This window comes from Bos taurus, chromosome 21 (genome assembly GCF_002263795.3).
Source record: "Bos taurus isolate L1 Dominette 01449 registration number 42190680 breed Hereford chromosome 21, ARS-UCD2.0, whole genome shotgun sequence".
Classification (NCBI taxonomy): domain Eukaryota; kingdom Metazoa; phylum Chordata; class Mammalia; order Artiodactyla; family Bovidae; genus Bos; species Bos taurus.
Genome location: NC_037348.1, coordinates 64,574,935 through 64,602,630, shown reverse-complemented (window position 1 = coordinate 64,602,630; position 27,696 = coordinate 64,574,935). Strand labels below are relative to the sequence as shown.

Sequence of the window (27,696 nt, the reverse complement as noted above, 5' to 3'; positions counted from 1 at the left end):
CGGGTGAGGCCCCCTGGCCCTCCTGGGGCGCACACGCCGGCGCCGCAGCCCCCGGCTTGAGTGGAAAACGCTGCAACCTCGGCGCACTCCGGGCTGGGGACCACGGTGGAGACCGGGGTAGAGGAGGAGCCGGGGGTCGGGAAGCGGACAAAGAGCCGCTCTCCGCCGGGGAGAGAGACCCCCCGGGCCTGAGTCCTATTGTCCGCCGTATCTCAGACTAAGCTGGACTCTGGTGCCCTCGGCAGAGAGAAGGGGAGCTGTCCTTCCGATCATGGGTATTTGTTTATTCGGGGCGGGGGACGGCGGGCGGGGCGCGCGGGCCCAGGAAGGGGCTGGGCGCCCTTTTCCACGCGTCTCCTTTAAGGGAAGCCCTGCCCTACCTTTCCCACCGTCACCCCCGCCCCTCCCCGCAGCCGTACCTGCATTTTAAAAGCGTCCTGTAGCCCTGGGATTGGCGGAGGCCGCGTCCTCCGGCCGCAGAAACTTGAACCGCGGAGGAGGGGGGCGGTGGGCAGCCCGGGGGTGGACTGTACCATCTCCCGCGGCGTCCCCCGAGTGCGCCCCGCCCCTCCCACACACCCCCGAGGAGGCCCAATCGAACGGGCGCGGGGGTGGGACCACGGCTCGAGCCCGCCTCTGGCTGGGCGTCGGGCGGGCGGGCGCACAGCGCGGGGGAGACGTGGGGACCCGCCGCGCCTCTGCTCGCCCGCCCGCTCACTACCCCCCGGAGGCGGGGCCCGGGCCTCGTGCGCCCCGCCCCTTGCCCGCCCGGAGTAGGCGGGGCGGCTGGGGCTCCGGAGCTGGGCCGGGGGCGGGCCTCCGCCTGCTTAGCCGGAGCCGGGAGAGATCCCGGCACCGCGGCCGCCGACGCAGCAGCGCTCCCAGCTCGCCGTGTCTCGAGACGCACCGATTCCCCGGGGCGGCCCGGGCGGCGGGCAGGCACTGCGTGAGGGCGCGCGAGGCAGCGCGGGGCGGGCCGCACGCTCCCCCCGGCCGCCACCACCACCCCCACCCCACTCCGCCGCCCGCGCGCGGACCGGCCCAGCGCAGCCCCGGCACGGGGAGCGCCGGCCGGGCGAGGGCGCGGGCGATGCCGCGGTGACGGCCCCGCCATGGCGAAGCCCCCGGCGGCAGCGGCAGCGGCGGCGGCGGCGTCGGAGGAGCTGAGCCAGGTGCCGGACGAGGAGCTGCTGCGCTGGAGCAAGGAGGAGCTGGCGCGGAGACTGCGGCGCGCGGAGGGCGAGAAGGTGGGCCTCATGCTGGAGCACGGCGGCCTGATGCGCGACGTGAACCGGAGGCTGCAGCAGCACTTGTTGGAGATCCGCGGCCTCAAGGACGTGAACCAGCGGCTGCAGGACGACAACCAGGAGCTGCGCGAGCTGTGCTGCTTCCTCGACGACGACCGGCAGAAGGGGCGCAAGCTGGCGCGCGAGTGGCAGCGCTTCGGGCGCCACGCGGCCGGCGCCGTGTGGCACGAGGTGGCCCGCTCGCAGCAGAAGCTGCGCGAGCTCGAGGCGCGCCAGGAGGCCCTGCTGCGCGAGAACCTGGAGCTCAAAGAACTGGTGCTGCTGCTGGACGAGGAGCGCGCGGCGCTGGTGGGGGGCGCGGGCGGCGCGGGCGGCGGCGGCGGCGGCGGCGGCGGCGCCGGCTCCCGCAGTTCCATCGACAGCCAGGCCAGCTTGAGCGGGCCCCTGCCCGGCGGCGCGGCGGGCGCGGGTACCCGGGACGTGGGCGACGGCAGCAGCACGTCGAGCGCGGGTAGCGGCGGCAGCCCCGACCATCACCACCACGTCCCGCCGCCGCTGCTGCCTCCCGGGCCGCCCAAGGTCCCGGACGGCAAGGCCGTCGCCACGCGCCGGTCCCTGGATGACCTTTCGGCGCCGCCGCCTCACCACCGAAGCATCCCCAACGGCCTGCACGGTAAGGACGGCGCCCGCCGGGCAGGGCGCGTCTCGGGAGCAGAGCCCTTTCCCTCGCGGGCGGCCGCCACTCCGGACCCCTCCTCCGGCCGGCGTCGGAGAGATCGCCATCCCGCCCGCGGTGGGGCTTTTTTTTTTGGTGCTGAGTTTTCCGGTTAAGCGATGGAGGCGTGTCCCTGCCACGCTGAATCCGCAGCCTGTCCGGGACCCCCAGACTCCTCAAAAGTTTCTCCAATCTGGGACCGTAGGGCTGGCTGGAGGTGCCGCAGCTCTGCCTGGAAACCCTGGCCCGGGACCGGGAAGTTTTTAATGAGGAGGCGGGGGGCGGGGGGGGGGGAGTGAAAGTGAAATTTTCCCTCTTCTTGGAACAACAGGCAGCCCTCAAGCAATGATCACCTGTGTGCCGGGGCGGAGCTGGCATTCCACCTGGGTTTCTCCGTGCTGTCTGTCCCAGGGAAGGGTCACAGGCCGCTGGGCCCAGAGTGCTGAGGTCGGAGAACCTTCCTGGTTTGCTATTACTCCTGCCTTTCTCAGCGCTCCCCTGACTCTCCCTGGGAGCGGGGACCTTTCTCAACTGAGGCTCTTAAGATTTCCCAGAAGAATATAGGCTTGGACTGGATCCTGGCGTTGTGTCTCCTCGGGCCTCAGTTTCCTTATCTGTAGAATGGAGCTGGTAAGCCCTACCTCCCGGATTTGAGGCAGAGATAAAAGCCTCTGAAGGGGTCTGTAAACTGCTGCTTACTTTCCTGGAAGTGCCGATGTTGGCAGCAGCGGCTGGGGTGTGGGTGGGAGGACCTTTGGCCTCGGGAAAGCCCAGCTACTGTATTCCAGCCCATGTGACTGCTGGGCCCCAAGCACTCTGTAGGAGTGGGGCAGCTGGTCACCCTCCTCATCCCCAACCCTCTGATCGGTGGCTGTCCCTCCTGCCTCGCTCCTCTCCCTCCTCCCCGTCTTTCCACATTTTTGGTGGCTTGGCTCCTGCTTCTGGTGGCTGTTCCTGCTGCCTGAACTATTTGCCTGAAGGTGGAGATTAAACAGCCCTTTCTGGTTCTCTTTGAAGGCTTTCCTAGTTCAGAGAACATGTATCTAGGCCTTAAATGACTGTTCTTCCCCTGAGTGACAGCCTGGGAGCCGGGTGGGGACGGGACACGCTCTCTTTGCTTTGGTGGCCAAGTGGGCTCTGCAGGTGCCTTGGGGTTGGGGGTAGGGTGGGAACTGGACCCCTGGGGAGGTGGGGCACTAGCCCTTGGCAGTTTTTATTTACCTTCCTAGCCTGTGAGTTGGGGCAGGGCTAGGTGTAGAGGCATATTTTGTTACTGATTAGCAATCTAAGGCTACAACTTGGGTTTCTCTCCAGTGACTCTGTATCCACCCCACCTCCCACCAGCAAGCTCCTTAAGGCCAGTGGGAGTAGCTCAGAGTTAGGTGGTTTGCACCATTTGGGGAATGAGGAGTCACAGTCTCAGCCTCTCTGGTCTTGTTTTCTGGGGCTGGGGTGGAGGGGTGGGGCTTGGGAGGGTCAGATTTCTGGGCCTCGGTTTCCCCAAGTGCAGTAGGAAGTGAAGACTGCGGCAGTCTGTGGCTAGGAAGAGAAATGTTTCTGGTTTTCAGCTGCGTCATCAGTGACACTTGGCAAGGGTGTTTCTCTGCAGGGCACTAAAGTGTCAGGGCATATTGGCAGAGAAGTTCTGGCATATTTTGGACAAGGAGATGTGGACCCTGTCTTTGTTAGCTGCTGCTGTCAGCAGAGCAGCTGTGGAGGACTGGATCCCAACTGAGGTTTCCCAGCCCACTGAGGGGCAGGGTGGGTTCGAGCTGTAGGTTTTCCTGTAGAACCCACGCTCCCCCAAGACCCGTGCACACAGGGAGCAGGACTGCCACAGATTCTGTGGTGACACAGCTTTGGGTCGGGGTGAAATAAGCACTCAGCGTTACGATCACAAATTTCACTCATCAGTGGGATTGTTGTCAATTTAGTTTTGTCTCAAAGTTGAGCGTAGCCTTGACATGTTCTCCCAACAGTGTGAGTGGGATGTCTGGAAACAAGGAAAGTCCCTTCTCTTCAAAGCCGCTCTTCTGCCCTTGGACCTGTAGTTTTGGGTGGAGAGCAAGCTGGAGATGAGGCAGATAACAGGCCCCAGTCTGGGTGGTGATGAAAGTGGAATCAGATAACAGACTGGTGCCTCAGATCGTTTGCCCTCTCAACCTATCCTCACAGGAACCCTGCGAGGCAGTATTATCCCCATTTTACAGTCAAGCAAGTAGAGGCTCAGAGATGTTCTGAGCAATTCCTGGGAAGGCAACTGAGATTGCAGTGTCAGTTGTCAGTTGCCTGGGTGGTGCTGCGGGGGTCCTGTACTGCTTAGGCCCCGGGGTTGGCTCTCATCTCTGGCCTGTGGTCATTTTGGCTGATAATATTCATCAGCAGACACTGCTGACTCCCCGTTCTCAATTCCGGCTCACGTTTGCCCTGCTTCTCCTGTCCCAGCAAATGTCACTTCCTTATCAGTGACCCCTGAGCAGATGGTTGATAACCTCCGTGCCCGGAGGGCTCAGACAATCTCCTGTTTGAATCTCTTCCCGCTTCCCTCCAGCCAGGGACTTCACTTTCGCAAGCCTCTCTCTGCTCCTCTTCTGTAGAGGGGGTTCTCCTCTATCCCTGCAGGCAGTGGGCCTCAACTGTTGTCAGGACCTTGTCATGCATGTTTCTCCCAAGGATCCTCATGAGAAAGAGAGGGACCTGTTGGGGGTTTGCCAAATAGACATCGGCCCTTCTCTTTGAAACTCTGCTGTTTAGACAGATAGCTCTCCCAAGCTGGTGTCTGGTTGCACCTCCTGGGGCTCAGTGGCCCTGTAGTCCTGTCCCGAAGCTGCAGGGTACCTGCAGCCCTGCTGGGCGCCCTCGGGGCCCTAAGAGGCTGTGGTGGGTGGCGGCCCATCTGTATTCCAGGTCCTCCCAGGCTGGGCCTGTGCCTGACCGGCCTGTGAATAGGAATTCAAATAGCCCTTAGTCTTTTTTTTTCTTTTTCTTTTTTGACAGAGGTCTGGGCTGAGCTGATTAAAGTCTGGACTGGGATGCTCTTTGCTCTAATTTAGTGGTGGGGAGGTGGGGGCAGACTGGGACAGGCAAACCCCAAACATCAGAAAGTCAGGTTTGCATTTGAACTAATGCAGTTTTCAAACAAAAGTTATTTTTAACAGTTCTCCCATTCCCCTCCCTGTCCCGCGTGTCCCACCTTCTTTCTTCCTCCCGCCGCCCACCGTGTGCCCATTCACCTCCATCCCAGCCCTCCCATAACATCACATGGCCCACTCCCCCTTCCGCTAACCCCAGAACGAGGGCCTCCAGCCCTTTGTACAGGCCCCGTTTATACCTTTAAAAGTTTGCATGAAGAGTTTGAGCTTCTCAAAATAAGATGTGTTTGTTCTCCTGCTTGTATGTTTTTTTTTTGTTGTTGGTTTAAAGGGAGGATAGAGTGAGGGTGGTCTGGGTCTTTAAAAAAAGACGGAGCCTCTGACCTTGAATAGGTCTTTTATGAGGGGATCCCAGCTCAGCAGCCCCGGCTAATGTGCAGCTTTTCCTAAACCCAGCCAGGCCTAGGGGCAGAGGTCAGTGAAGACAAGGAGGCGGGGTTGAATAAGCCTTTCCCCCTCCCTCCCCATCCTGACCCCACCAGCCATCCCTGGCTTTGGGGTACTGTGCCCCCAGGGCCAGGAGCTCGCTGGCTGGTAACCCAGGGCAGGTGCCCTGTGCCTCACAGTTTAATACCTACCACAGAGCATCCCAGTCCCAACTCCATTGTGTTCAGAGCTCCCAAGTGGTCCCACATCGCAGATGGAGAAACTGAGGTCTGGAGAGGTGTGGTGACTAGCTCCCAGTCCTGTGGCCTGGCTGGGGCAGAGAGGAGTGGCTGGATCAGTCCAGCCTGCCGCCCCCCTGAGCCAGGACAGGCTGAGGACCACCCCCACCTCTTTGGGAGGCCCCACCAGTAGTGGAAGTCTCCTCGGAGCTTAATCCTGGCAGGGCCCCTGTGACCTGTAGATGGACCCAGGCAGGCTGGGGCCCGTGTAGCTAAGGTGTGGCTCCCCTTCTCAGGCCAGACCCAGAGCCTCAGTCTTGCTGTCCTGTTTTCCTTGCCTGAAGTTCCCGGCCCCAGAGATCTGTGGATGGGAAAGTGCCAGCTTCCGTGCACCGGGTTGCTCCTTACTTCTGTTTTCATTCCCTGGCTTCCCTGCCAGACAGCTTCCCTCTGCTGTCACAGCCCCACCAGGCCCCTCACTCAGGGCCTGGCCTCTGAGTTCCTAGGACACAGACTTGGTTTTATGTTGATCCTGGAGTGGCGCGATTAAACCCTCCACTGCTCATGGTCTGTGTTTTGTACCCGTGGGGGATTTCCTATGCTCTGCTTGTCCTCCTCATTGGCACAAAGCATTGGGGGCCTGGACCCTGCTCGAGTTCTGGGACCTCTGTTTTCTCATCTGCAAAGTGGGAAGCTGTGACCTGCCTTCTGGTTGAGGAAGGAGGAGCGTAGGGTTGTGTCTAAGGTGAGCAGCGTGTAAGAGGAGGCAGCTTACTGCACATGGAAGCCTCGATTTCCTCATCCGTGTCCCGAGAACTGAGCCTCAAAGGATGGGCTCAGGGACTTCCCACTGTCACCTGGACTCCTGCAGACTTGCCTCCTCGGGGTGGGGCTGCGGGATCCCCATCACATGCTTGTAAAGGGGTCCTTGTGCCTGCCCCCTGTCACAGCCACAGGAGTCCTTGTCCGGTTGAATGGAAGAGGGTGGCATTCCAGCCTCAGAAGCAGGTCTGCAGGTGGATCTGGACCAGGGGTGCCGAGAGCCCAGGACCTGCAAGGTGTTTTCCCAACCTGCAGGCAGGCAGGGGGCTGGAAGCCTCTTGGGAACAGCAAGAGCCAGTGTGTTGAGCCAGGAGATGAAGGGCTTTGGAGTTGGTGAACGGCCACTAGATGGGCCGTCAGCCCAGGGGCGTTAGTGCTGTGTGCAGACCCCCAAAGTTCCAGCAATTTGGACTTCAGCTCCCGCAAATAAGCGTGGTCCAGGTGGACCTGGTTGCCTCTGGAGGTGGGGAGCTCCCCATCAGGAGAGGCATGCAAACCCAGGGCATTCCCGAACCCCCTGCAGGGAAGCGCTCAGACAGCTGGGTAGCTGGTTGTGCGAGTCTAGAACAGAGCAGAGAATAGTCTGGAGGCGGGTGGGTGGGGCAGGTTGTTGAGAGAATTCGCCCTTCGAGCAGGAAGGAAAACAAGAGCAGACGTTTGAGCAGTTACTCAGTCTGAGAGTGCCACGCGCGGTGATTCATGTAGCTGGGCTTGGGGAGTGGCAGCTTGGGAGTGTCCATCTGGAGTCTGTTGTGGTGTGGGCTGGGTTGGGGGCCTCCAGGGTCACAGGAAAGAACCTTCTCTGCAGGTCCTCAGACTAGGCGTGTCTGCCCCAAAGCCCCGCCTGCCTCCCTGTGACTCCTGATGTCTGGGGTCAGGGGCTCCACCCTGAGCTATTGGGGTGCTCAGGCAGAGCGGCACCTGTGGGCGACACACCCTCTCTCTCTGCAGCCTCACTGTGCCTGTCCATGGAATACTTACACCCATGGTGGCTCTGCCCACACCTACAACCTGGGTGCCGGGGAGCGGGTTGCGGGGAGCGGTGGGGAGGGGGGGTCCCTGCAGGGAGTGCCCTGGGATTTCAGAGCTGGGAAGAAGGCAGCCCTTATCTCCTTGGAGCGAGGTAATGACAGGACCCCACTGGCTTCCCTGAAGCCTGGCGATAGAGGAACAAGTTGGTCTGCGAAACAGACCTGATGCTCTTTTGATCGTGAACAGGCAGGAATGGGCCCCCACACCCTCAGCTTCCAGGCACCGAAGCTGGTCACTGTCATCTGTCCCTTCTTGCTGTTCTCTGCTGCCGCAGGCAGGCAGGCAGGGGCAGGAGGGTGGAGGGCAGGTCTGGAGCTGGGTCAGTTCCCTGGTGATGGATGCCTGCCTCTTCTTGAGCAACTCACTGTTGGTCTCCACTGTCCAGGGAGCAGGGCAGAAAGATTAGGAGTTGTATTGATTCGTTGGTAAATGTTCTTGGGATCACCCTGTGTATGGTGTTTAAGCAGACATGTGGAGTGTCGTTTAACCAGAGCAGAGGCCAGGGGCCCTGGGGAGTAGGTGAGGGTCTGTTTCCCTTTCCTCCTTCCTGCTTCCCCATTGGCCAGAGGCCCTGGTCATTTGTTATTTCCTGAATTCGAACGTGGGCTTTCCCCTCCTCTGTTGCAATGCGGGGTTGCGTCTTAGAATCAGCGTGTGTGTTTACTGCAGGGTCTTCCCCTCCCTCGCTCTGGAAAATCGGGCATCTGTGACTGATGGTATCTTAGACAGGAGGAAATGCCATGCCTGGGAAAGCCGGAAACTTGGGAGCAAACTGCTCGGAGCCCTAAAGGCTCTCAGAGGAGACTGGGAAGGGAAGGGGACCCGCCCCAGGCTTGGCCACACCGGTGCCGAGACCCACCGGGGCGGGGGTGGGGTGGGGTGGTAGGGGTCCCCGTTTCTGCTGAGGAAGGGGCTCAGAGCAGAGAGGCAAGTCACATCAGGTCACTTGGGGGTGGGGAGGGGGGCGTCCACGTGAAGCTGCAGCCTGTACCCCGGCCACCGCTGTGTGACTTTATCATGCTCCCTTCGCTGCTCTCGCAAGTGCCCTGGTTTGGCTCTCAGCCTCTTCGGGGGTGCCTGGAGCTGAGTGGAGGAGGGTGGCTGGGGCTGGGAGCTGAGACGGAGCAGGTCCATGCAAGCAGAGGAGAGGAGGGGAGAGGCCAGGTGTGGAGGGAGGAACAGCTGGAGCACTGGCACATCTGGCTCGGCGGGGCGGCGCTGACTGCGCGTGCTGGGGCAGGTGGCTCTGTGGCACTGCTCTCACCGCGTCCCCCGCTGCAGTCCCTGGGCTGGGCTCTTCCAGCTGTGAGCGGTTCCAGCTGTGACCTTCTCTCGGAGAGTTTTTCTGCAGTCAGCTGTCCCGGGCGCACTCAGAGACTGCCACTTTCCATAGTCCGTCTGCTCCCTTCCCCTTGCACCCCGCTGAACACACACACGGGGGCCCCACTGCTGATACAGTCCCCACGTCTGGGGCGGCTTCAGGGGCATGGGTGTGCCCCCTCCCACCCCCCAGGTCAGGGCTCTTTGTGTGGATCGAACAACGCAGAGCCAACGGCCACAGCCCCCTCGTGAACTGACCTCACGCAAGCCCCGTCTTCTCTCTGGGCCCTCGTTTTGCCCCTCTGTAAAATGGGAAGCTTGGGTGGGCCATGCCCAGGGTGCCAGAGACCCTCACATCCTCTGGCCCCTTGACTCAGCATTCCTAGAACTGGCAGAACCACAAGGAACGGGCCACCTGTCCTGCCTCTGGCCGTCACCTTTGTGGTTAGGTCTCTTGCAGGGGCAGGTCTGGGTGGTGGCAGGGCTGTGGCTGCCGTGATGACAGGCGGGCACCTCTCTGTCCAGCACTGAGGCCAAAGCCAGTGGCTGGCCAGCCTGTCCTCGTGAGGAGCCATGGTAAGGGCCCTGGTGGAATTACCTGCCCCTGCCATCTGATCGCCTTCTGCAGGCCTGGGTGCTGCTAGAGGAGAGCGCTGGGCTCTGGTCCCCTGGTGTGGGTTGTCCGGGACAAGACCGGCTGTTCTGGACGTACGTCATTTGCTGTCCTGTCTGTCCCCAAGCCCATAACCTTCCCCAGGGCAGGGTCCAGTCGTCCTGGCATGTGGTAAGTGCGCAGTAAATGGTGGGATGAGAAATGAGCAACCCAGAGGCGTTGGATGAGTTCTCCCTCTGGTTTTAAACCCAATGGTGGTCCATCCGCTTTGGCCACCTGCCTTTCTTTCTTTTTTTTTTTTTTTTTTCCATTTGTGCCATTTGGCGTCAAATGGCCTTGAACTACTTAAAAAAAAAAACCATATCACCTCCCTAACCCCCAGGGTGGTGACTTGTGCTTCCCACTGCCCACCCCTTCCCTGCCCCCCGACTGTTGCCTTTTAACAGCTCCTTAGAAGTACATCTTTGCTTTTATCAGTGGTTCTCAACCTTGGCTGCATATTAGACGTCACCTTTGGGGACTTGAAGAAATGTCAGTGCCTGGACCAGTTCTCGGAGATGGGCCCAATGGGTCGGGGGTGTTGGAGACACTCCCTGGGGGCTCCTCCCGGGTGGGAAGCTCTGGGAGACAAGCTGTGGGGTCCACAGGCCGCCTGAGCTGGAGGTGGCCTGTCTGCAGGTCAGCTGGCGGCAAGGACACCTCCCCACACTGGGGCATCACAGAGCCCAGCCTGCGGGCTTGGAGGCTGGTGTCGGCTCACGTTAGCCATGAGCTTGAGACAGGCCCGTTTGGATGGTCGCTTGCCCGCATTTGCCGCCTGGATGCCCAGGGAGCTGGCTATGGTCTGCCTGGAGGACAGTGGAAAGCTGGATCTGAAGCTGGCCTGGCGTTTGCTGAGCACCCACCCCAGCCCTGGTCACGGCTCGGCCTGGTGGTCCCCCCAACCCCCCTGCCCCCTGCCGCCCCCCGGGAGCCAGAGCAGACTGCCAGGCATCAGGCTGAGAGGCACTGACTGCCTTTGTCACCCCCGTGGAGCGGGCGGTGGGTGGTGGTCGGGTGGAGGCTGGGCCGCCCCAGAGGGGCTGGGGGCCTGCTTAGGGCTGCGGTCAAGGGGACAGAGGTGGGCAGGGCTGACAGCACCCAGACGGCAGGAGAGCCGACCCATTTCCAGAAATAGCCCATGCACTGTCAGGGAAGCATCTCTTTGTCTTCCCTGATCTGTCTTTCTGTCGGCTCTGGGCTGTAAGGCAAGAAGCAGGCGCGCTCTTGTCTTGGAATCAGAGGCTCCGGGAGCCGCCCCCACCCCCCCACCGCCCCCCACAAGGGCCCGATTGTGCGGCGCCCCTGAATGGGCCCGCCCCGCCCCAAGCGCACCGGCTCCTGTCCTAATGAGCCCGCTCTGGGAGTGGCCCTTTGTGGCGGGTTCCGGCCACGCTGCCTGTGCCAGGGGCTCCCAGAAGGCTCGATTCACATCTCCTGGAGCTCCGGGGGTGGACAATGGGAGCTCCCGCCCTGCCCTTTCGCCTTTTCCTCTGTGTTTTCTGTATTTTGGGGGAATGCACACACACACCCCACTTCTATACGGGACAGAAAATCAAACCACAGGTTTCTCGCCCTCTCTGCAGCTTCTAGCCTTGGTGGGAGGAGGGCCGGGTTCCCAGCCCCTCCTGTGGGACCTCCCTCCACCACTGTCCCCCTCTCTTGTTTCTGGGTCTCTCCTGGCTCCTTTCCCCTGCAAACAGGCTCATGTTTCCTGGTCCAAAACAATAAACAAGATCTTCCCCCTTCTGATCCCTGCCCTGCTCCCATCTTCCACTGCTCACTTCTCCCGGGAGCATCGAGGCCCAGCCCACCTTCCCACCCATCCCTTCTTGGCCCCTGGCAGCCCTGGGCCCCAGGACAGGCAGCTCCGGCTTGGCCCATTGGCTTCTCCTCATCCTGACCTCCCGGTGGTGTTCGATGCCCACCATGGGCTCATCTGCTAGAACAAGGCTGTGGGCCGCTCAACCCCGACCTCCCTGGCTGCAGCGTTTGGGTGTCCAGCTGCCTCCTGCCTTTGCCAGTCAGCCTCCCTCCAGGAATGAGCCCCTGGTCTTTCTCTACTTCTCTCTCCTGGCCTGGATGTCCAGCTGTCGAGTGTCCTGGTCAGCATCCCGCTGATGGTGCCCTCTGAGTTGGGGCCCCTGTGTCTCACCGACACCCCTGTGCCCCACCGACACCCCTGTGCCCTCCACCTGATGGGTGGCGACCCTTCCCCAGGGTTTCCTGGCTCTGGTCCTGAGCTGCCCACTAGCCACTGGAGGCTGTTTCAATCCGAGTTAATTCAGATTAAGTAACAAGAGCGGTTTGGTTTCTGAGCTGCACTCAGGCCTCTTGCAAGCGCTTTGCAGCTTGTTGTCAATGCAGGAAAGGAAGCTCTCTGTTGTTCCAGAGAGTTCTGTGGGCAGTGCCGGTCTGGACAACGCCTGGCTGGGCCTTGCGCTTGGTCTTGTGCACAGAAGGAAGCAGGTGTCAGGGACTCTGCCCCTCCCTGCCAGGCTCCACGCACCTCCCCAAGGTCCGCCTGCCTTGCAGGTGCACAGCAGGCCCTGAGGGCTTCTGTTGGCAGGAACCGCCTCTCCTGCCTCCTGCCCCCACGGGAATCCCGCTCTTCCCTTGAGGCCTAGGTCTGCCCTTCGGGGTGGCTGGTCACCGGCTGAGCGAGCAGCAGTCCGCATCCTCTCGTCCCCTGGTGTCCGCAGGAGCCTCTTGCTGAGTGCCCTGCAGCCGTGGATCTCCTGCTGGTAGCCTTGTGTGTGGGTCCACAGATCTGTGTAGGAAGCCCAAACCAAAGAGGCCACAGGCAGGGCTTCCGGAGGCTGTGGAGGTCACCCCCTCAGAGCCCAGCCCTTGCTCCCAGCCTCAAAATGAGACCAGGAGGCCTGCAGGATCAGAAAACAGAGAAACAGCTTTTGAAACGGTGGGCTGAGGTGAGGGGAGGGGTGCAGGGGAGGGGACCCAGGGCCTCCGCTCCGTCTCCTCCCCGCCGTCCATGCCAGCAGCATCCTGGCCAGTTGCCAGCCCCCAGCAGGGTCCCCCTGCCGCCCTCTGTGGCTGTGATGGGCAGTGGGCAGGCACACTGTTTCAGGGTTAAATGAGCTGCCGGAGTCCAGCCGTGGGTCGTTATGCCAGCTGGTCTCCCTGGCAGATGAAGCCATTATGCACCACACCTGGGGTCCAGCCCTGGGCTCGGCCTCGCTGATTGTTGCCCCTCTATGAGCCCACTGTTGGGTTTTGGGGGGGAGGGCAGAGGGACCGATGAGATCACAGCTGGATGGTGCCCCCCATTCCCCCTCCCCCTCCCGCCTTGAGGGCCTGCTGGGGCACTAGCTTGGCCTCTGGAAGACGAGCTAATATTCCGGCCTTCCCCACCTTGGGGGGCCAGAAGGGTCCCAGGAGAGCCCCTTCCTAAGTCATCTTCCTCTGGAAATGCAGCTGATCGTGGTGGAGCCCTTGGAGCCTTGGTGGGCGGGATCCTTGGCGTCAGCTCCTTGGGGGTCCACTGACCCCTTCTCCTGCCGCTGCTGCCCCTCTCCCTGATCTGCGGCCGTGGGTTTCCTGGGAGCTCTGCCCCACGCCAGCCTGCAGTCCCCCAGTCGTGGGAACCCCTCCTGCTGACCGGGGGCCACTCTCGAGTGTGGTCAGGAGGTCCGGTGGATGCTTCCTGCCCTCCCTCTGAGGTCCCGGCCCTGGAGGGTGGTCCTCACCCTCGAGGTGATCCCTGACCTTGGAGGGTGGTCCCCAGTACAGTTAAATTTCATCTCACGCCTCTCCCTGAAGAGTCCTTAATCCCTATCGTCCCCCCAAGTTGAGACCTGGTTCCCGTGAGCGCCGGCCTGGCTGTGGGCAACATGATCCGCTCCCCAGTGTGTGTGGCTGGGTCCTTGTGGGCAGTGCGGGATGAAAAGACCCCTTGTTTCTGGTGCAATTCAAACTCTCAAACTGGGCAGGAGAGTGGCCGGTGGGCCGGTGGGCGGGGGTGGGGTGGGGGTGGTGTGGGGAGGCCAGCCTGCCCTCCTGCTCTCCAAAACGGTGCCGCAGGTGGGGTCCCTGGAGCTTTCTGGCCTGGGGCTTTAATTTGGGGGTCGTGATAGGAGGGAGACAGCCAGGCCCCCTCAGCCTCCTCTGGGCCCTCGGCAGGCCCTGTTGCTTCAGGGTCAGCTGTGCCCCGCCCTGTGCTGACCTTCGGTGGACACGCATGCAGTGGTCTCCTTAACCCGGGCATGACAGGCTTTGGGGAAACTTGGGTCCCCAACATGACTGCTCTTGTGCTATTTCTAAGAGGTGGGGTCTGTGGCCCAGGAAAGACCCAGAACCACGTTGGGAGGGACAGTGAAATCCCTCCCTGAAGGTTTTAAAACAATTAAAAAAAAAATGTATATATATACATGAAAGTGAAAGTGAAGTCGCTCAGTTGTATCCGACTCTTTGTGACCCCATGGACTGTAGCCTATGAGGCTCCTCGTCCATGGGATTTTCCAGGCAAGAGTGCTGGAGTGGATTGCCATTTCCTTCTCCAGGGGATCTTCCCGACCCAGGAATCGAACCCGGGTCTCCCGCATTGCAGGCAGACGCTTTACCGTCTGAGCCACCAGGGAAGATAATTTTTGTTTAGTTTCTTTTTTAAAGTTTTTATTGACATATAGTTGATTTGTAATGTGGTTTTAGTTTCAGGTATATAGCAAACTGATTCAGTTGTACATATGTATATAAATATATATTCTTTTTTTATATTTTCTTCCATTGTAGGTTATTGCAAGATACTGAGTGCAGTTACCTGTGCTATATAGTAGGTCTTTGTTGGTAATATATTTTATATGTAATAGTGTATATATTTTAATTCCAAGCTCCTAATTTATCCTCATCATCTTTGCCTTTGGTAACCATAACTTTGTTATTTGTCTGTGTGTCTGTTTCTGTTTTGTAAATGAGTTCGTGTCTTTAAGATTGCACATATAAGAGATATAATATGAAAATTTTCTTTGGCTTATTTCTTGGTACGATCATCTCTGGTTCTTGCCATGTTGCTGCCATTGGTGTTATTTCCTTCTTTTTATGGCTAATATTCCATTGTATATATATCAGTATTTCCCTTCTTCATGGGATCTTCCCAACCCAGGGCTCGAACCCAGGTCTGCCGCATTGCAGGCAGATTCTTTACCAGCTGAGCTATAAGGGAAGCCCAATATATGTTGTATTACACCTTTATCCATTCCCCTATCGATGGACATTAGGTTGCTTCTCCCTGAAGCCTTTGAAAAATAAGAATGAATGAGCTTAACGCACGCCTAGCCAAGAGGCTCCACGCAGGACGCAGGGAGTGAAATCGAATGGCCTCTCCCTTTGCTGAGAGGGCGTCCTGGACACCGCCCATCTTGGACTGAGCCTGTGGTCTAGTGGGTTTGGAGGTCAAGTTCTGGTTCACCCCCACCCCACCATCTTCAGAAAGTCACACCTCTGCTCCTCTCTCTTTTTTAAAAAGTAATTTTATTTGTTTGTGTATTTATTTTTGGCTGTGCTGGTCTTCGCTGCTGCACCGACGTTCTTGGGTTGCAGAGAGCGGGGCCGCCCTCTAGTTGCGGTGCGTGGACTTCCCATTGTGGGGCCTCTTGTTGCGGAGCACAGGCTGCGGGGTGCGTGGACGTCAGTAGCTGCGGTTCTCGGGCTCTGGAGCACAGACTCAGGAGCTGGGGCTCATGGCCTTAGGTGCTCTGCGGCGTGTGGGGTCCTCCCAGCCCGGGGATCGAGTCCGTGGCTCCTGCCTTGGCAGGTGGATTCTCTACCACTGAGCCCCTGGGATGCCCCTGGTCCTCTCTTGCAGTTAAGGATTCAGGCTTCGGTAGATGTTTCCAGGCACGTCTCTGCTTCCTGACTTTCTCTCTGTGTGTCTCTTCCCTTCTGCCTCGTTTTCCTGGGGCCTCAGTTTACCAGCTGGGAAGTGAGGCAGCTGGACCAGGTCCATGGGGGCTCAGAGACCACAGAGGAACCTGGGGCAGGTTCTGGACGCGGGATCCCTTCTGGGCCTCAGTGTTGCCCTGGTGGGCATTCCCAGCCTGGCCCCTTCTCCCCTGCTGGACTAGTGCCACCGGGGCTTTTTTTTCTCTGTGACATTGTTGTCTGTCTGTGGATCCTGTCTGTTCCAGGATCCACGGTGGCTCAGTTTCCAAACTCAGGCCTTTGCCTTCCTAGTGCCTGCCCAGGTGGGGGCTGCCCTGACCGAGAGTCAGAAAGCAGTGCCCGGGAGGGTCGGCTGCCTGCCCTCCCCCACCCCCTACCCCCCGTATGAAGGCTTAGCTTTCCAAGCTGGCCCCCCGTCCCCCCGAAACCAGAGGTGCACATGCCAGCTCCCCGAGGCTGTGGGCGCAGCAGCCATCACCAGCGGGAACAGAATGAACATGGGAAAGTCTCCTAATTTCCTTCTTTTGAGTTGCAACCTCCCTCTTCCTGTAGACCGGGCCTCTGGTGACTTTTGAATCGGTCTGTGGGCTGCTGTTCTCTGGCTGAAAATATTTGCGTTAGTGCCTCCTTTGCCTTAATGAAAACGGCAGGCTTAGGGCATCAGGGGAGGCCTGGGGGCGAGAAGGTGGCTCTGAGTCTGGACTGATGGGCCAGTGCCCAGCCTGTGACTTTGGCTCTGAAAGGTGCTAATGTGCTTGTGTGCTGGCTGGGGTTTTCAGCCTTCCGGGGAGGCTTTGTGGGTTCGAGGGAGCCCTGTGCCCAGCTGAGAGGCCTTGTCTCACAGCGTCGTCCCCACTGGCCCCTCCGTGGCCTGCTGATGGGTGCCTAGAAGAAGTGGGAAGGACACTCGCAAAGGGGAGAATGGGGTCTTGGAGGCCTCGGGGGGGGGGGTGTGTGCGGGGCTGCAGGTAAGGGGTGGCCGAGGGCAGACGAAAGGGACCGGGCTCACCGTGTTCCTCACAGGGACGGGGAGGGTGGCGTGGCTTTGTCACTGGCGTGGCAGACGTTTCTAGGGCTGCCCGTGGTGCGGGCCTTGGGGCGGGAGTGACCACCTGCTCCAGTGTCCTATTTCCGCACCTGGCAATGAGGCTGCGGGAGGAGGGTCGGCCCAGTGCAGGCTGGGGTGGTGGGGACGGGCAGGGAGGGCCCTGGGGGCACCTGCGCTGTTGTGACCGCCTCCCGGGCAGCGTGGTGCTCCCGGCGCCCGGCCCTCGGACCTGTGTGTGTCCTTGGCTGGCCCTGTTAGGCAGGGGGAGCCCCTCAGGCAGGGGAGCGGTGAGCTCCCACTCCCCCTCCCTCCCATCCCCTCCCCCACCATCCCTTACCCCTCCCCTGGGGCGGCTCTGCTTTATCACTGGTGATGCAGACCCTTGGGTTAGGGGTCTGGAAGGGCCACGCTGCAGAGAGTGGGAATAAATCCACCTACACCCCTCAGTGTTTTTTTTTTCTTTCTAATAAATTAGAAAACCAATATCCACAACCTCCCTCAGAGGTCTTAAGTAAGACAGTTCTGACCACTCTTATCAGGTACTGAGGCTGTTTTTGGTTCGTAGAGGATGATGGGGAGAGGGTGGTCCTGGAATGGAGAGTGACCCCGGGCAGTGACGGGGGGTGGGGGTGTCCGGGCTGAGTCTGCGCTGGACTCTGGGCCGCCCCCAGAGCAGGTGGCTGCCTCGGATAATGTGCCCTCACGTCCTGACCGCTGTCCTTAGAGTTTATCCTTTTAATACCCCGAGGGGCATGAAGTGTCTTGTGGGCCCAGGAGGGGAGTTTGTGGGGAAGAAGAAGGTCCCGGTGGGCAGCTGCCCTGCTGGGGGTAAAGGAGAGCTGGCCTGGCCCCACAGAAGCAAGCGGGACCCCGGGTCAGAAAGGCAGGGGCCCTCGCGAGCTCTGGAGGTATGCCTGTGGCCGCAGGGCTTATCTGTGACTTGCCAGCCCCGGGGCCGCCTGCGGTGACTTGGGGTCCTGGATCGGCAGTAGCAGGGGTGGGAGAAGAGGCAGTCGGGGGTCCCAGGGGTCGGGAGGGGGGTGCCTCTCTGACACATCACCGTTCTTCTCCATGTCCAGAGAGGCTCAGACAAGGAGGTGCTTGTGGGCAAAAGAGTGATGAGCTGGCATCTGGAAATGACGCCTCATTACAGAGTGTGCTTCCTAAACACGTGTGCATGTATCGTGAAGGGCCTTCGGGAGGAGTCCCCCGGGTTGCTGTGGCCCGAATTGGGGCCTGGATATGGGGAGGAGAGCTGGCCCGGCCCCACGGCACAGAGCGGGGAACACAGACCTCAGGCCCATAGGATTTCACAGGTTCCCCCCAGTCCGTCCCTGAGCCCCAGTCCCTGCCTCTGTCCTGGGGGGAGGGTGGGGGTGTTGGTGGTCTTCTCCGCTCTGCACCGTGCTGTCTCCAGCAGAGTGTCACCAGCGGTGCGGGGTGGCGGTGGTGGATGGGACCCGCGCCCCAGTGCTGCTGACCCCGCGTCCCTCCCCGCAGGCTGCTGGTCCCTGCTCAGGAGACAGATGGAGTTTGATGTCTGAGTTTGCACCTGTGTATGTGGGGAGGGGGACAGTTTTCTCTGGGAGCCCCGGAGGAGGCCCAGGGGAGGTCCCCCGTTACAAAACAGACATCACTTTGCCGACAAAGGTCCAGCTGTGGTGCGGAGAAGACTCTTGAGAGCCCCTTGGACTGCAGGGAGATCCAACCTGTCTGTCCTAAAGGAGATCGACCCTCAATATCCATTGGAAGGACTGATGCTGAAGCTGAAGCTCCAGTACTTTGGCAGCTGATGCAAAGAGCTGACTCATTGGAAAAGACCCTGTTGCTGGGAAAGATTAAAGGCAGGAAGAGAAGGGGATGACAGAGGATGAGATGGTTGGATAGTAGCATCATCCAGTCAACGGACATGAGTTTGAGTAAACTGTGGCAGATAGTGAAGGACAGCCTTGCTTCAGTCCATGGGGCTGCAGAGTCAGACACGACAGAGTAGCTGAATGACAGCAGTGAGGCCCCAGTGACACGTTGGGTCATCATTACCAATGACATGTTGACCCAGCAGTGACGTCTTGGGTCATCATTACCATGGTCTGAGCACCACCCAAGGCAGGCAGGGGCCACAGGGAAAGAAAGTCCTGCCCAGAGTGGGACAGTCCTTGCTGCAGGGAGGAGGACGGAGGCCCTGGGGTGCCTGGCCTGGCCCTTGTCCCTGTGTCCTGAGCTTGACCACCGCCCAGCCTCTGACCTGAGGTCCAAGGGAGGAGGGGCCTTTGGCCTCTCACCCTTGCGGGGCTTGGTCAGGGCCAGCTTGCTGGGTAGGTTTCATCTGGGGCTGCGATTCAGTTTCCTGGCGGGCACTGGGTGCCACCTGACAGGGTCCAGATGGAGGATCCTGAGCTCTGGTCATGGGTCCACCCATGTGAACCCAGGCAGGTCACACAAATTCGAATGCCTCGCCTTTCCATCTCTGTTTGATGGAGTGACCTTGTCTTATTCATCTTAGGGCTGTTGAAAGTGGATCAAGATGTGTGTGTGGTAACATCAAGAGCAGCCTGGTAGGAACGGTAGTGGGTGCTCCATGCTGTCTGCGTATCCACATGTTTAACCTTCAGAAGGCACAGGCACTTCAGCTTTCCTGTGTGGACGGGAAGAGGAAGCGGAGACCCAGAGAGGCTGAGCAGCCCAGATACGGGGGAGAGAGGGGAAGAACGGGGCCTGGCTCCGGGGCCCGCATCTCGCACCGGGACCCTGCATGGCCCCTCTGCGCACAAGACGCAGTGCACAATCAATGCATTTTCTTCTTCTGAAATAACTGCCTTGAGAATTCCCCAGAGGTCCAGTGGTTAGGCCTGGATGCCCTGGTTGGGGAACCAACATCCCACAAGCCACGCGGCGTGGCCAGAAATAAATACATAAATGACAATGCCTGTTTATTATAGAAAATTTGGAAAAATAATCACTGTGGGCTCAGCACCCAGATGGTCTCTGTGAACCAGAGTGATGTGGCCTGAAAGTCATGGGTGCATTTTCCCACTTTCCCTGGGGGCACTGGCCATGGGAATGGGCGAGTTAAGGAGATAGTCAGCAACACTCCAGTTTGAGTGTGATGTTTCTCCCCTCCGCGGGCAGTGGGGCAGTTGATGGACTTGAAACATACATGTCACTGGAACACTTATCCTGGAATTTCTTGGCTCCAAAGCCCCTCAGGGTTTACTTTTTTGCAGCATGTCCCACATTACAGAGTCTTCCCAGGGCATCACTGCCCACTCCCCTCGGTCCTCCCCACCCCCTATCTGGGATGCACAGCCCCCTGTTGCAAGCCTGAGCTCAGCCTTCCTAATTTATCCTGAGATCCCCTGAGAGGAGTTGGGCGGGGGTGGTGGTGAGGAGCTCTGGACATCATTCCCCACAAATGTGTCCAGCTGGGGCAGGGGACACCCCTCCAGCCACTGTGCCTCACCTGGTCCTTTCGTGCTGCAGACACCACCCCCCGGCTCATCCTGGTAGGGATACAGAGTACTGCTCACACCTGAATCATCCTTTGTTTATTGTGTGCCCGTCAGGGGAGACTTGCAAGGTACTGAGAGAGTCAATGTTTGAAATTTGAAAATCGCCTATAATCCTGCCCTCTGGAGAGAACAGGTATTAGCATTTTGTTCCTTTCCTAAAGGAAGAAATAGATGCGGGCTCGAAAGGGAGGTTTGTGCACACCTTTTGTTAACTTAAAAAAGCAGCAAGATGTTGAATACAGTTCACTGTGCTGCACAGTAGGTCCATGCTGTTCATTTTATGTGTAGTAGTGTATATCTGTTAATTCCAAATTTATCCCTCCTCCCCAACTTCCTCTTTGGTAACCATAAGTTTGTTTTGTATGTGAGTCTGCAGGTAATGCCACCGGCAGCAGCATGTGGACTTAGGATCATACTAAGTGAAATAAGCCAGACAGAGAAAGACAAATAACAGATATCCCTTATATGTGAAATCTAAAAAAAAATCCATTCAAAAGAACTTACGTATAAAACAGAAAGAGACTCACATACAGAAGACAAACTCTGTTAACTTTTTATTTTGAAATAATTGTAGACTCACCAGAAGTTGCAGTTGTAGTGCAGAGGGCTCCCTCGTGCCCTTCCTCACCCCCCACCCCCCCACAGGGACATCTTCGAATGGGCATTATTGAAACCATAGCAACGATGATGAGGCCACACAGTGATCGGACCCCAGACCCTCCCTCTGACGGGTCCGTCTTTCCAGTGTTCTCATTCCTATGTGCGTGGAGAGTTTTATGAGCTCTTGCCACGTGGATAGAGTTGTTAGACACACTTTTTAAAAGAAATGTTGCTGTTTAGAACCGTTTGCAGATTTACAGGGTCGCTGAGAAGATAGCAGAGCCACCCATGAACGCTGGGCCGCGTTCTCTTGCTGCCTGCTGGCTCTAATGGTACTGGTCCGTTTGTTATGGTTCCTGAGCCGACACCGATTGAGTGTGTTAACTAGAGTCTGCACTTCCAGATCTTCGCTTTCTAATTCTGTTCAGGATGCTAGCTAAGACATGCTGTTTTCTTTTTTTTTTTTTTTAATATTTGTCTATTTGACCACGCTGGTCTTAGTTGGACACGTGGGGTCTTCGTTTCAGCCTGTGGGATCTTTAGCTGTGGCATGTGAACTCTTAGTTGAGGTCTACGGGACCTAGTTCTTTGACCAGGGATTGAACCCTGGGCCACCTGCATTGGGAGCTTGGAGTCTTAGCCAGTGGACCACCAGGGAAGTCATGGACATCCTCCAGGTGGTAATCCCACCATTTTTTTTTTCAGTTTGTAATCCCACCTTTTTTTGTTTTTCAGTTGGTAATCCTACTTTTTTTTTTTTTCCAGTTGGTAATCCCGCCTTTTTTTTCCTGGGAGCTTGTTGAGAATTTCTCTCAATTTATTAAAGTATTGCTGATTTACCAGATTGTGTTGCGAGTGTCTCAGCAAAGCATACTGGGCAATTCTCACTCTTCACTTTGAGTGGCCCTCTGCTTGTCCCATCTGTGGCCAGCCCCACTGGGACCTTCAGAAGGGCCACTGCAGTCCCTCTGGGCTCCTTTGGTCATGTCAGTGTCCAGCCCACCCCATCCCCTGATGGGGGGGTGCAAGGAGCAGACAAGGCACCCCTTTCTCCTGAGGCAGGGCAGCTTTGGGGGCACACGGACCTCTCCCAGAGCGCCCCTGGGTCCCCCAGACTGGACGAGGTCATATAAGAGGGCAGAATGTGGCAGTGGGGTGTTGTGGGGTCCAGGAGGAGCTTGGGGCTGGCTCTGCCCTCTGGGGCCCCATGATCCTGGTTGGGGAGGGGTGGGTCCCGTCACCTGTGTACAACCTTGCAACCCAACCATTGCTTGGCTTAGAGTAGCCGCTCAATCTGGGGCCACTTCTGAAGGGTCACTGACCGCCACCCACTCTGTGGCCTCTCCCGGGCCGGCCGGGAGCAGCAGGTCCCACCAACAGGATGTTTCTCCCCAAGCCCGCTGAGAAATCCTCTGGAAACCCTCCTTTGACCCCGGTGCAGGCAGGCGAGAGAATCATGGACAATGGGACCGTGAGACAAAAGGCAGTTGTCAGCAGGGTCAGTGGGTGTCCCTCGCCAGGGCGGGCTGACCATCGACCGTTGGGCAGGTCACTGGATTTCTGCCCACTGGGTGGGGGCCCCGAAGGAGGGGGGAGTCAGGCCTGAGCCTCAGGCCCCCGGGTGCCACGCTGCATCCTTTAGAGCTCGGAGTTTTAACTTCTGGGCTGTGTGCTTTGCAAGAAGTCCAGACCCCTAGAGGGTCTACCCGGCTTGGCATGGCGTGGTCTGTGGCTGCTCCTGGGGCTCCATCCCCCTGCTCTGTCCCGTCTTTACCTCGACGAGCTTGTGGTTTCTGGTGGACCAGTGCCACCATGGGCATGGGTCTACAGTCTCCAGGCGTGGGCACTCCCACCCCGATCCCTCGGTGCTGGGACTTCACCCCCCAGGCCCACTTCTGCTCCAGTGTTCCTGGAGCCAGCCTCTCAGGTGGCCTCCCTGCCTCTAGGGTCTCCACCTCCAGCCCTCACTTCCAGAATGTTCTTCTGGAAACAACAGTCCCTACCTTGCCCCCAACCCACAGGAACCCTCAGTCTCAGAATCAAGTTTAGCTTCCTGGGGACAAAGTTGGAGGCTCTTGGACTCATTTTCTACACACCTCTCCCATCCCTTCCAGAAGCTTCCATGACCCCAGGCCAGTAGCAGTTCCCGAGTGCCATCCAGGCGTCTGTGTGCCCCCCTGCCTTTGCCCTGACCGTCTCCTCCACCTCCAGTTCCCTTCCCATTGCCTCGCCTCCCGCTACTCATTTGCAAGATCCTGCCTGTTTGCAAGCTGGGCTGAGATGCTGCCCCCTTTTCCCCATTTCCGGTCACCCCTTCCCCCAGCACTGGGGGTGGATCTCTTTGAGTCGGCTTTCGTTCTTCCTGGGCCGTGGCTGTTTCCTCGTCAGCCTCCTGCCTGAATTCCCAGGACGGCCCGCATCCTGACTGTCACTGGTCCGGTGCCCACTGCCCGAGTGGTACCCACTGCCCTGTGTCTCCCCTGCCCGACGCCGAGGGCCGTGCCGAGTGCCCAGCTCCTCCTCCTCCATCCGCGCCTTGGTGGCCAGGCCCCCTGCTTCCTGCCCCCAGGGGCTCTGTCCACCTCGATGACCGGGTTCTGGGGTCACTCTGTGCCCCACCCCCAGGCTGACACCCAGAGTTGTGGGACCCAGCCAGATGGGGGTGGACAGGGGGTGTCTCGGGCCACCCGCAGACAGGCAGCCTGACTCCCTCTGTCCTTGATGTCCTTGTTGGTAAGATGCAGATGGTGAGGGTCAGGAGGGGTGACGGCGGGCAGGTGGTGGTGTGTAGGCCCTTCCCCCAGAGGCTGTCACAGCCTTGTAGCAGGTGGGGGTGGCCAGGGCCCTGTGCGTCACCAGGCAGCCCCCCTGGGTCATGCGGGCACCCCCTCTGCCCTCAGCAGTCCTGACCCTGTTCCTGGCATTTCGGGCTCTGCCTGGTCCTTCTGTTTCTTGCCTGGGTTCTTTGGGCTGGGTTCCGGGCAGGCTCAGAGTCAGGTAGACTGAGCTGGTCTATGGCCCCCCGGCTGCCAGGGGGCATCTGGAGCACCAGGGACCCATCACAGGTGGCCTGGGGTCCTGCGGGGTGAGCTGGAGGAGGCTGGGGGGTGGGGGCCCGCCCCGCTGGTCCCTGAGCTCCGAGTCTCCTGACTGTGGAGTCAGCCACCAGCTTCGCGGATTAACCAAACTGCAGGGATGACGCAGGGTGCTGAGGTAGCGTGGCTTTTCTCAGCGTCCCCTTGACCAGGCTCCTGAGAACAGGGCCTGCATTCTCCCTGAGCTGCCCTGGGCCCAGTGCCTGGTGTCGGGCCGGAGCGGGGAGAAGGTTCCCTAGGGGATTGGGGGCTTCCCAGACGACGCTAGTGGTAAAGAACTTACCTGCTGGTGCAGGAGACATAATAGATATGGGTTTGATTCCTGGGTCGGGAAGATCCCCTGGAGGAGGGCACGGCAACCCACTCCAGTATTCTTGCCTGGAGAATCCCATGGACAGACGAGCCAGGTGGGCTACAGTCCATAGGGTGGCAAAGAGTCAGACACGACTGAAGCGACTTAGCACGCACTAGGGAATTGGCTTAGGGAAGACCCGGGGTGGGAAGGATGGAAGGTGTGTGAGTGTGTATGTATATGGGAGAGAGTGTGTCTGTGTGAGGGCCGGAGTGTGAGTCAGAAGGTGCATGTCCGTGTGTGTCTGTGAGTGCCTCCATGCTTGTGTGTGTGAGTGTGTGTATGTGTGTGTGTATGAATGAGAGTGTGTGAGTCACCACCCCACCCACACAGCCTGTCCCCGCTCCCCTCGGTCATGTTCAATGACCTGAAAGCATCTCTCCCACAGCTTCTATTTTTGCTTTCGACCTTTAGTTAAATGCTCACAATGCTGGGCCGTTGGTGCGCTGCTGAGTTTATGACATGTAATTGGGAGAGAGGACCGTTTGGCGCTTTGGGCCCCCATGCTCCTCCCCACCCCCACTCCCCACCCCCAGCCTCTTGCAAGAGTAGAGCTGACTTCTGCAAGCTTTCTCCCGGGGTGAGGATTTGATGATCTGCCAGGCGGTGTGACTGTACCCATGGAAGGTTCTAGGTTTCAGTGGATGCTGTCTGTATCTGTACTGATGTTTACAGGTTCATGACACCCTCCCACCGTCCACACATCCGGGTTGTGGGAGGGAGGCAGTTGCTGACCCACGCCCCCCTGGTGCTGGCAGGGGTTGGAGGCTCAATCGGAACATTGACCCTTCTTTCTGCTGAGTCTTAAGCCTCCATGCAGGTGAGGAAGCTGAGGCCTGGAACGTGGAGGGAGCTGGCTCGCTGAGAGCCAGGCGGCCCTGAGCCCTGGGGTGCCCCTGGGAGATGTCAGAGCAACAGGACAGAGCCGTGGAGGGGTGGTGTTCTCAGCGTGGAGTCCCCCCTGGCACACCCTGGAACCCAGAGGCCAGTGGAGGAGGAGGAGCCCTGGGGCATTCCAGGGTCGGGGGCCCCGTGTGACTTGCCGCCCACTTGCTGGGCAGGTTGTCCCCCTCACCCAGCCTCTGTCTCCTCCTCTGTTCAGTGGGCTTAGGGACACTCAGGCAGTTCCACGCGCCACACTGGGGACCCACTCCCAGCGCAAAGCAGGCCGTCAATGGGAGAGATGCCTTTGTTCATCCACCGTGTGTGTTAAGTACCCTGAGCACCGGGGATAGGCAAGGCACAGACTGGAGAGTAGCGAGGAAGCAGGCTGGGAGTGCTGTTTCTGGGGTTGGAAGCACTCCAGCACGGCGCAGGTGCGCTCGCATCCCCCCGCCGATGTCTGCTCTGACTCGAGGCCTCCGCCGGCTGCAGAGCGAGCGGATGGGGGAGGGGGGTGGGGTCCCTGGGGCATCCGGTCACTGGTGCCCGCCGTGCGCCCAGGCCGCCTGGGTGGGGAGGGACAGCTCATCGGTGGGTGTGGGAAGGGCTTCTGAGGCGGGCATCCAGGCTGATGGGGCGGGCAGGGTGGTGTGGAAAGCGTGCTGACTCACTGTGCTACCTTGGGTGTATAGTCTTACCCTCTCTGAGCCCTGATTTCCTGCTGAGTGAAGCGTCTGGCCCTCCCGCCCCGCCCGAGTCCCCTGAGGGTGCTGCGGGGTGAGAGGACGGTAAACCAGAAAGAGGCCGTTCAAGCCCTCAGCAGGGCCCTGCTGCCACCAGGCCTGGTGGCTTGGGGCGAGTGTGGACTCCGGGGGAGCTCTGTCGCCATCCGCACCCCGCAGGCCCCCAGCACTCCAATGTGGATGTGGGCCTTGGCTCCTCGTTGATTACCTCCTAGATCTCCTGTTCTTGGAAGTGTGGCTGCTTCCCCAGAGAGGCAGGTCCCACCGGTGAGGTTCATGGCACGTGAGTGGACGATGCTGTTCTGTCCTGGGGACACGATGCCAGGCAGAGGCGGGGGTGAGCCTCCTGGGGGCTCCTTCTCCTGGGCCAGCCTGGTCCTGTGCATTGGAACCGGAAGGAGCACCATGCACTGTCCAGCCGGCTCACCCCATTTGCAGTGACCCTCAGAAACACTCTTGCAGTGACCCACAGGACCACGCTCAGTCTGGAGGCCTCTGGCCCTGGGTGTTAGATGTGGTCCGTGGGGAAAGTTAGCAGCCGCTCTCTGATTTTTATTGTACTAAGGGATCTGATATTCCCCACCAAATATCACAGCTTGCCTTGGTTATCTGTCAACCCCTGGGATGTGCCCCGGGCCCCGCTTGTGGGATTGGGGCTCCTCTTTGAAGATGGGGGAGATGTGACCGTCATTCAGGCCATGGCCATCAGAGCTGCACAGACAGGGGAGATTTGTGGGTTGGGTGGGGGACGTGGCTGGCTTTCCCTAGGGTTTCCTATGGTGACTTGAGTTCTAGATGGGAATGGAAGGGCTTGCCGGCCCACAGGCGATTCAGATTCTCCATGTCCACTCTTGTCCGTGCAGCTGTGAAACACAGGCCATCTGTGAGGATCCGCCTGGGGGCAGCGTGCCAGCCTTCTCCCCTGGGTGCCCCAGGGTGGGCTCCTTGGCCTGGAAGTTGCTTTCTCGTTGGCTTTCCTTTCTGTCTCATGGCCTGTGACTGCCCCTGTGAGGAGCTGGGAGCCTGGAGTGGGCTTATCTCTGTGCAGGGCCTGGAGTGCAAATATCCTCCGTACAGATCTTGGCCCGGAGACAGCCTGGATCAGGTGAGGGCGTGCGGCTTTGCACAGACGTTTGTGAATGATCTCCAGGGTGGGCCGCTGTGAGCCCCAGGGAGTCTCCTCTGTTTCTTGCTGGGTCCTCACGGCAGCCCTGCAGGGGGGGCCCACCACCCACAGAACAGGACCAGGCTCACGGAATGGTCCCTGGGTCCCGGTGTCCTCAGAGCCCCGTGGGGTGAGCGGTGGGCAGAGGGCCCAGCACCGTCTGCGAGTCATGGGGCCTCTGCCGCCTCCCTCGTGCGGGCACACACGTGCCTGCTGAGTGTCCTAATTCCCGTGCTGGGCCCAGGGTCAGGAAGCAGGCCCCACCCGGGGCTCCCGTGTCGGGGAACTTGGCCGGATCCTGGGGGCGTTGCCCATTGAACAGGAAGGAGGAGGCCCGGATGCAATCCTAAAGGCCACGCTCTGGCTGTAGTCCCTGCCTCCAGGACTCCTTTCTTCCTCGTTGCTGGTCGAAACCACTTGCTTGTTGACCTTGGCAGTCCCTGGTGTCTCAGGAACCCTGGGCATATACATGGGATGACCCACGAATGGGCAGCGGCGTCCCACTGATGGCCCATTCACAGCCGGGCCTGGGCGAGGACCCAACGCATGACCTCATTAACCTCCAGAATGCCCTGTGGCGGGCCCTCCTGTGGTCTTGCCCTACACAGGTGGGAACAGGTTTAGGAATGTTCGTTTCCCCTGGTCAGTGCTGAGCCTTCAGCACTGCCTGCCTCCCTGCCATTCTCCCCTTATCTCCGTACATTCCCTGAATTCCAGGCCTGTCTGCCTCCTACCTCCTGGGTGCCCTGCATCACCTGCCCGGCTGAGCCTCCCAGGTCATCTTTATCCCCACGGAGCCCCGGGTCTGGGTTGAACTTGCTGGATTCTCTGTGCCTTGCCCTGGGGGAGGGGTGTGCTG

The 27,696-nt window shown here is 59.4% G+C and overlaps 1 protein-coding gene across 3 annotated transcripts in view; it reads left to right on the top strand.

Moving 5' to 3' along the window:
• Positions 1–833: 833 nt before the first annotated feature.
• Positions 834–27,696, top strand: part of CCDC85C (coiled-coil domain containing 85C) — a 78,093-nt gene continuing 51,230 nt past the window's right edge. For all 3 annotated transcript variants that reach the window (XM_024982152.2, XM_015459366.3, XM_024982151.2), the window contains exon 1: positions 834–1,920. In XM_024982152.2, coding sequence (XP_024837920.1) covers positions 1,113–1,920 — 808 coding nt within the window. In that variant the 5' untranslated portion in view covers positions 834–1,112. The remainder of the gene's footprint in view (positions 1,921–27,696) is intronic.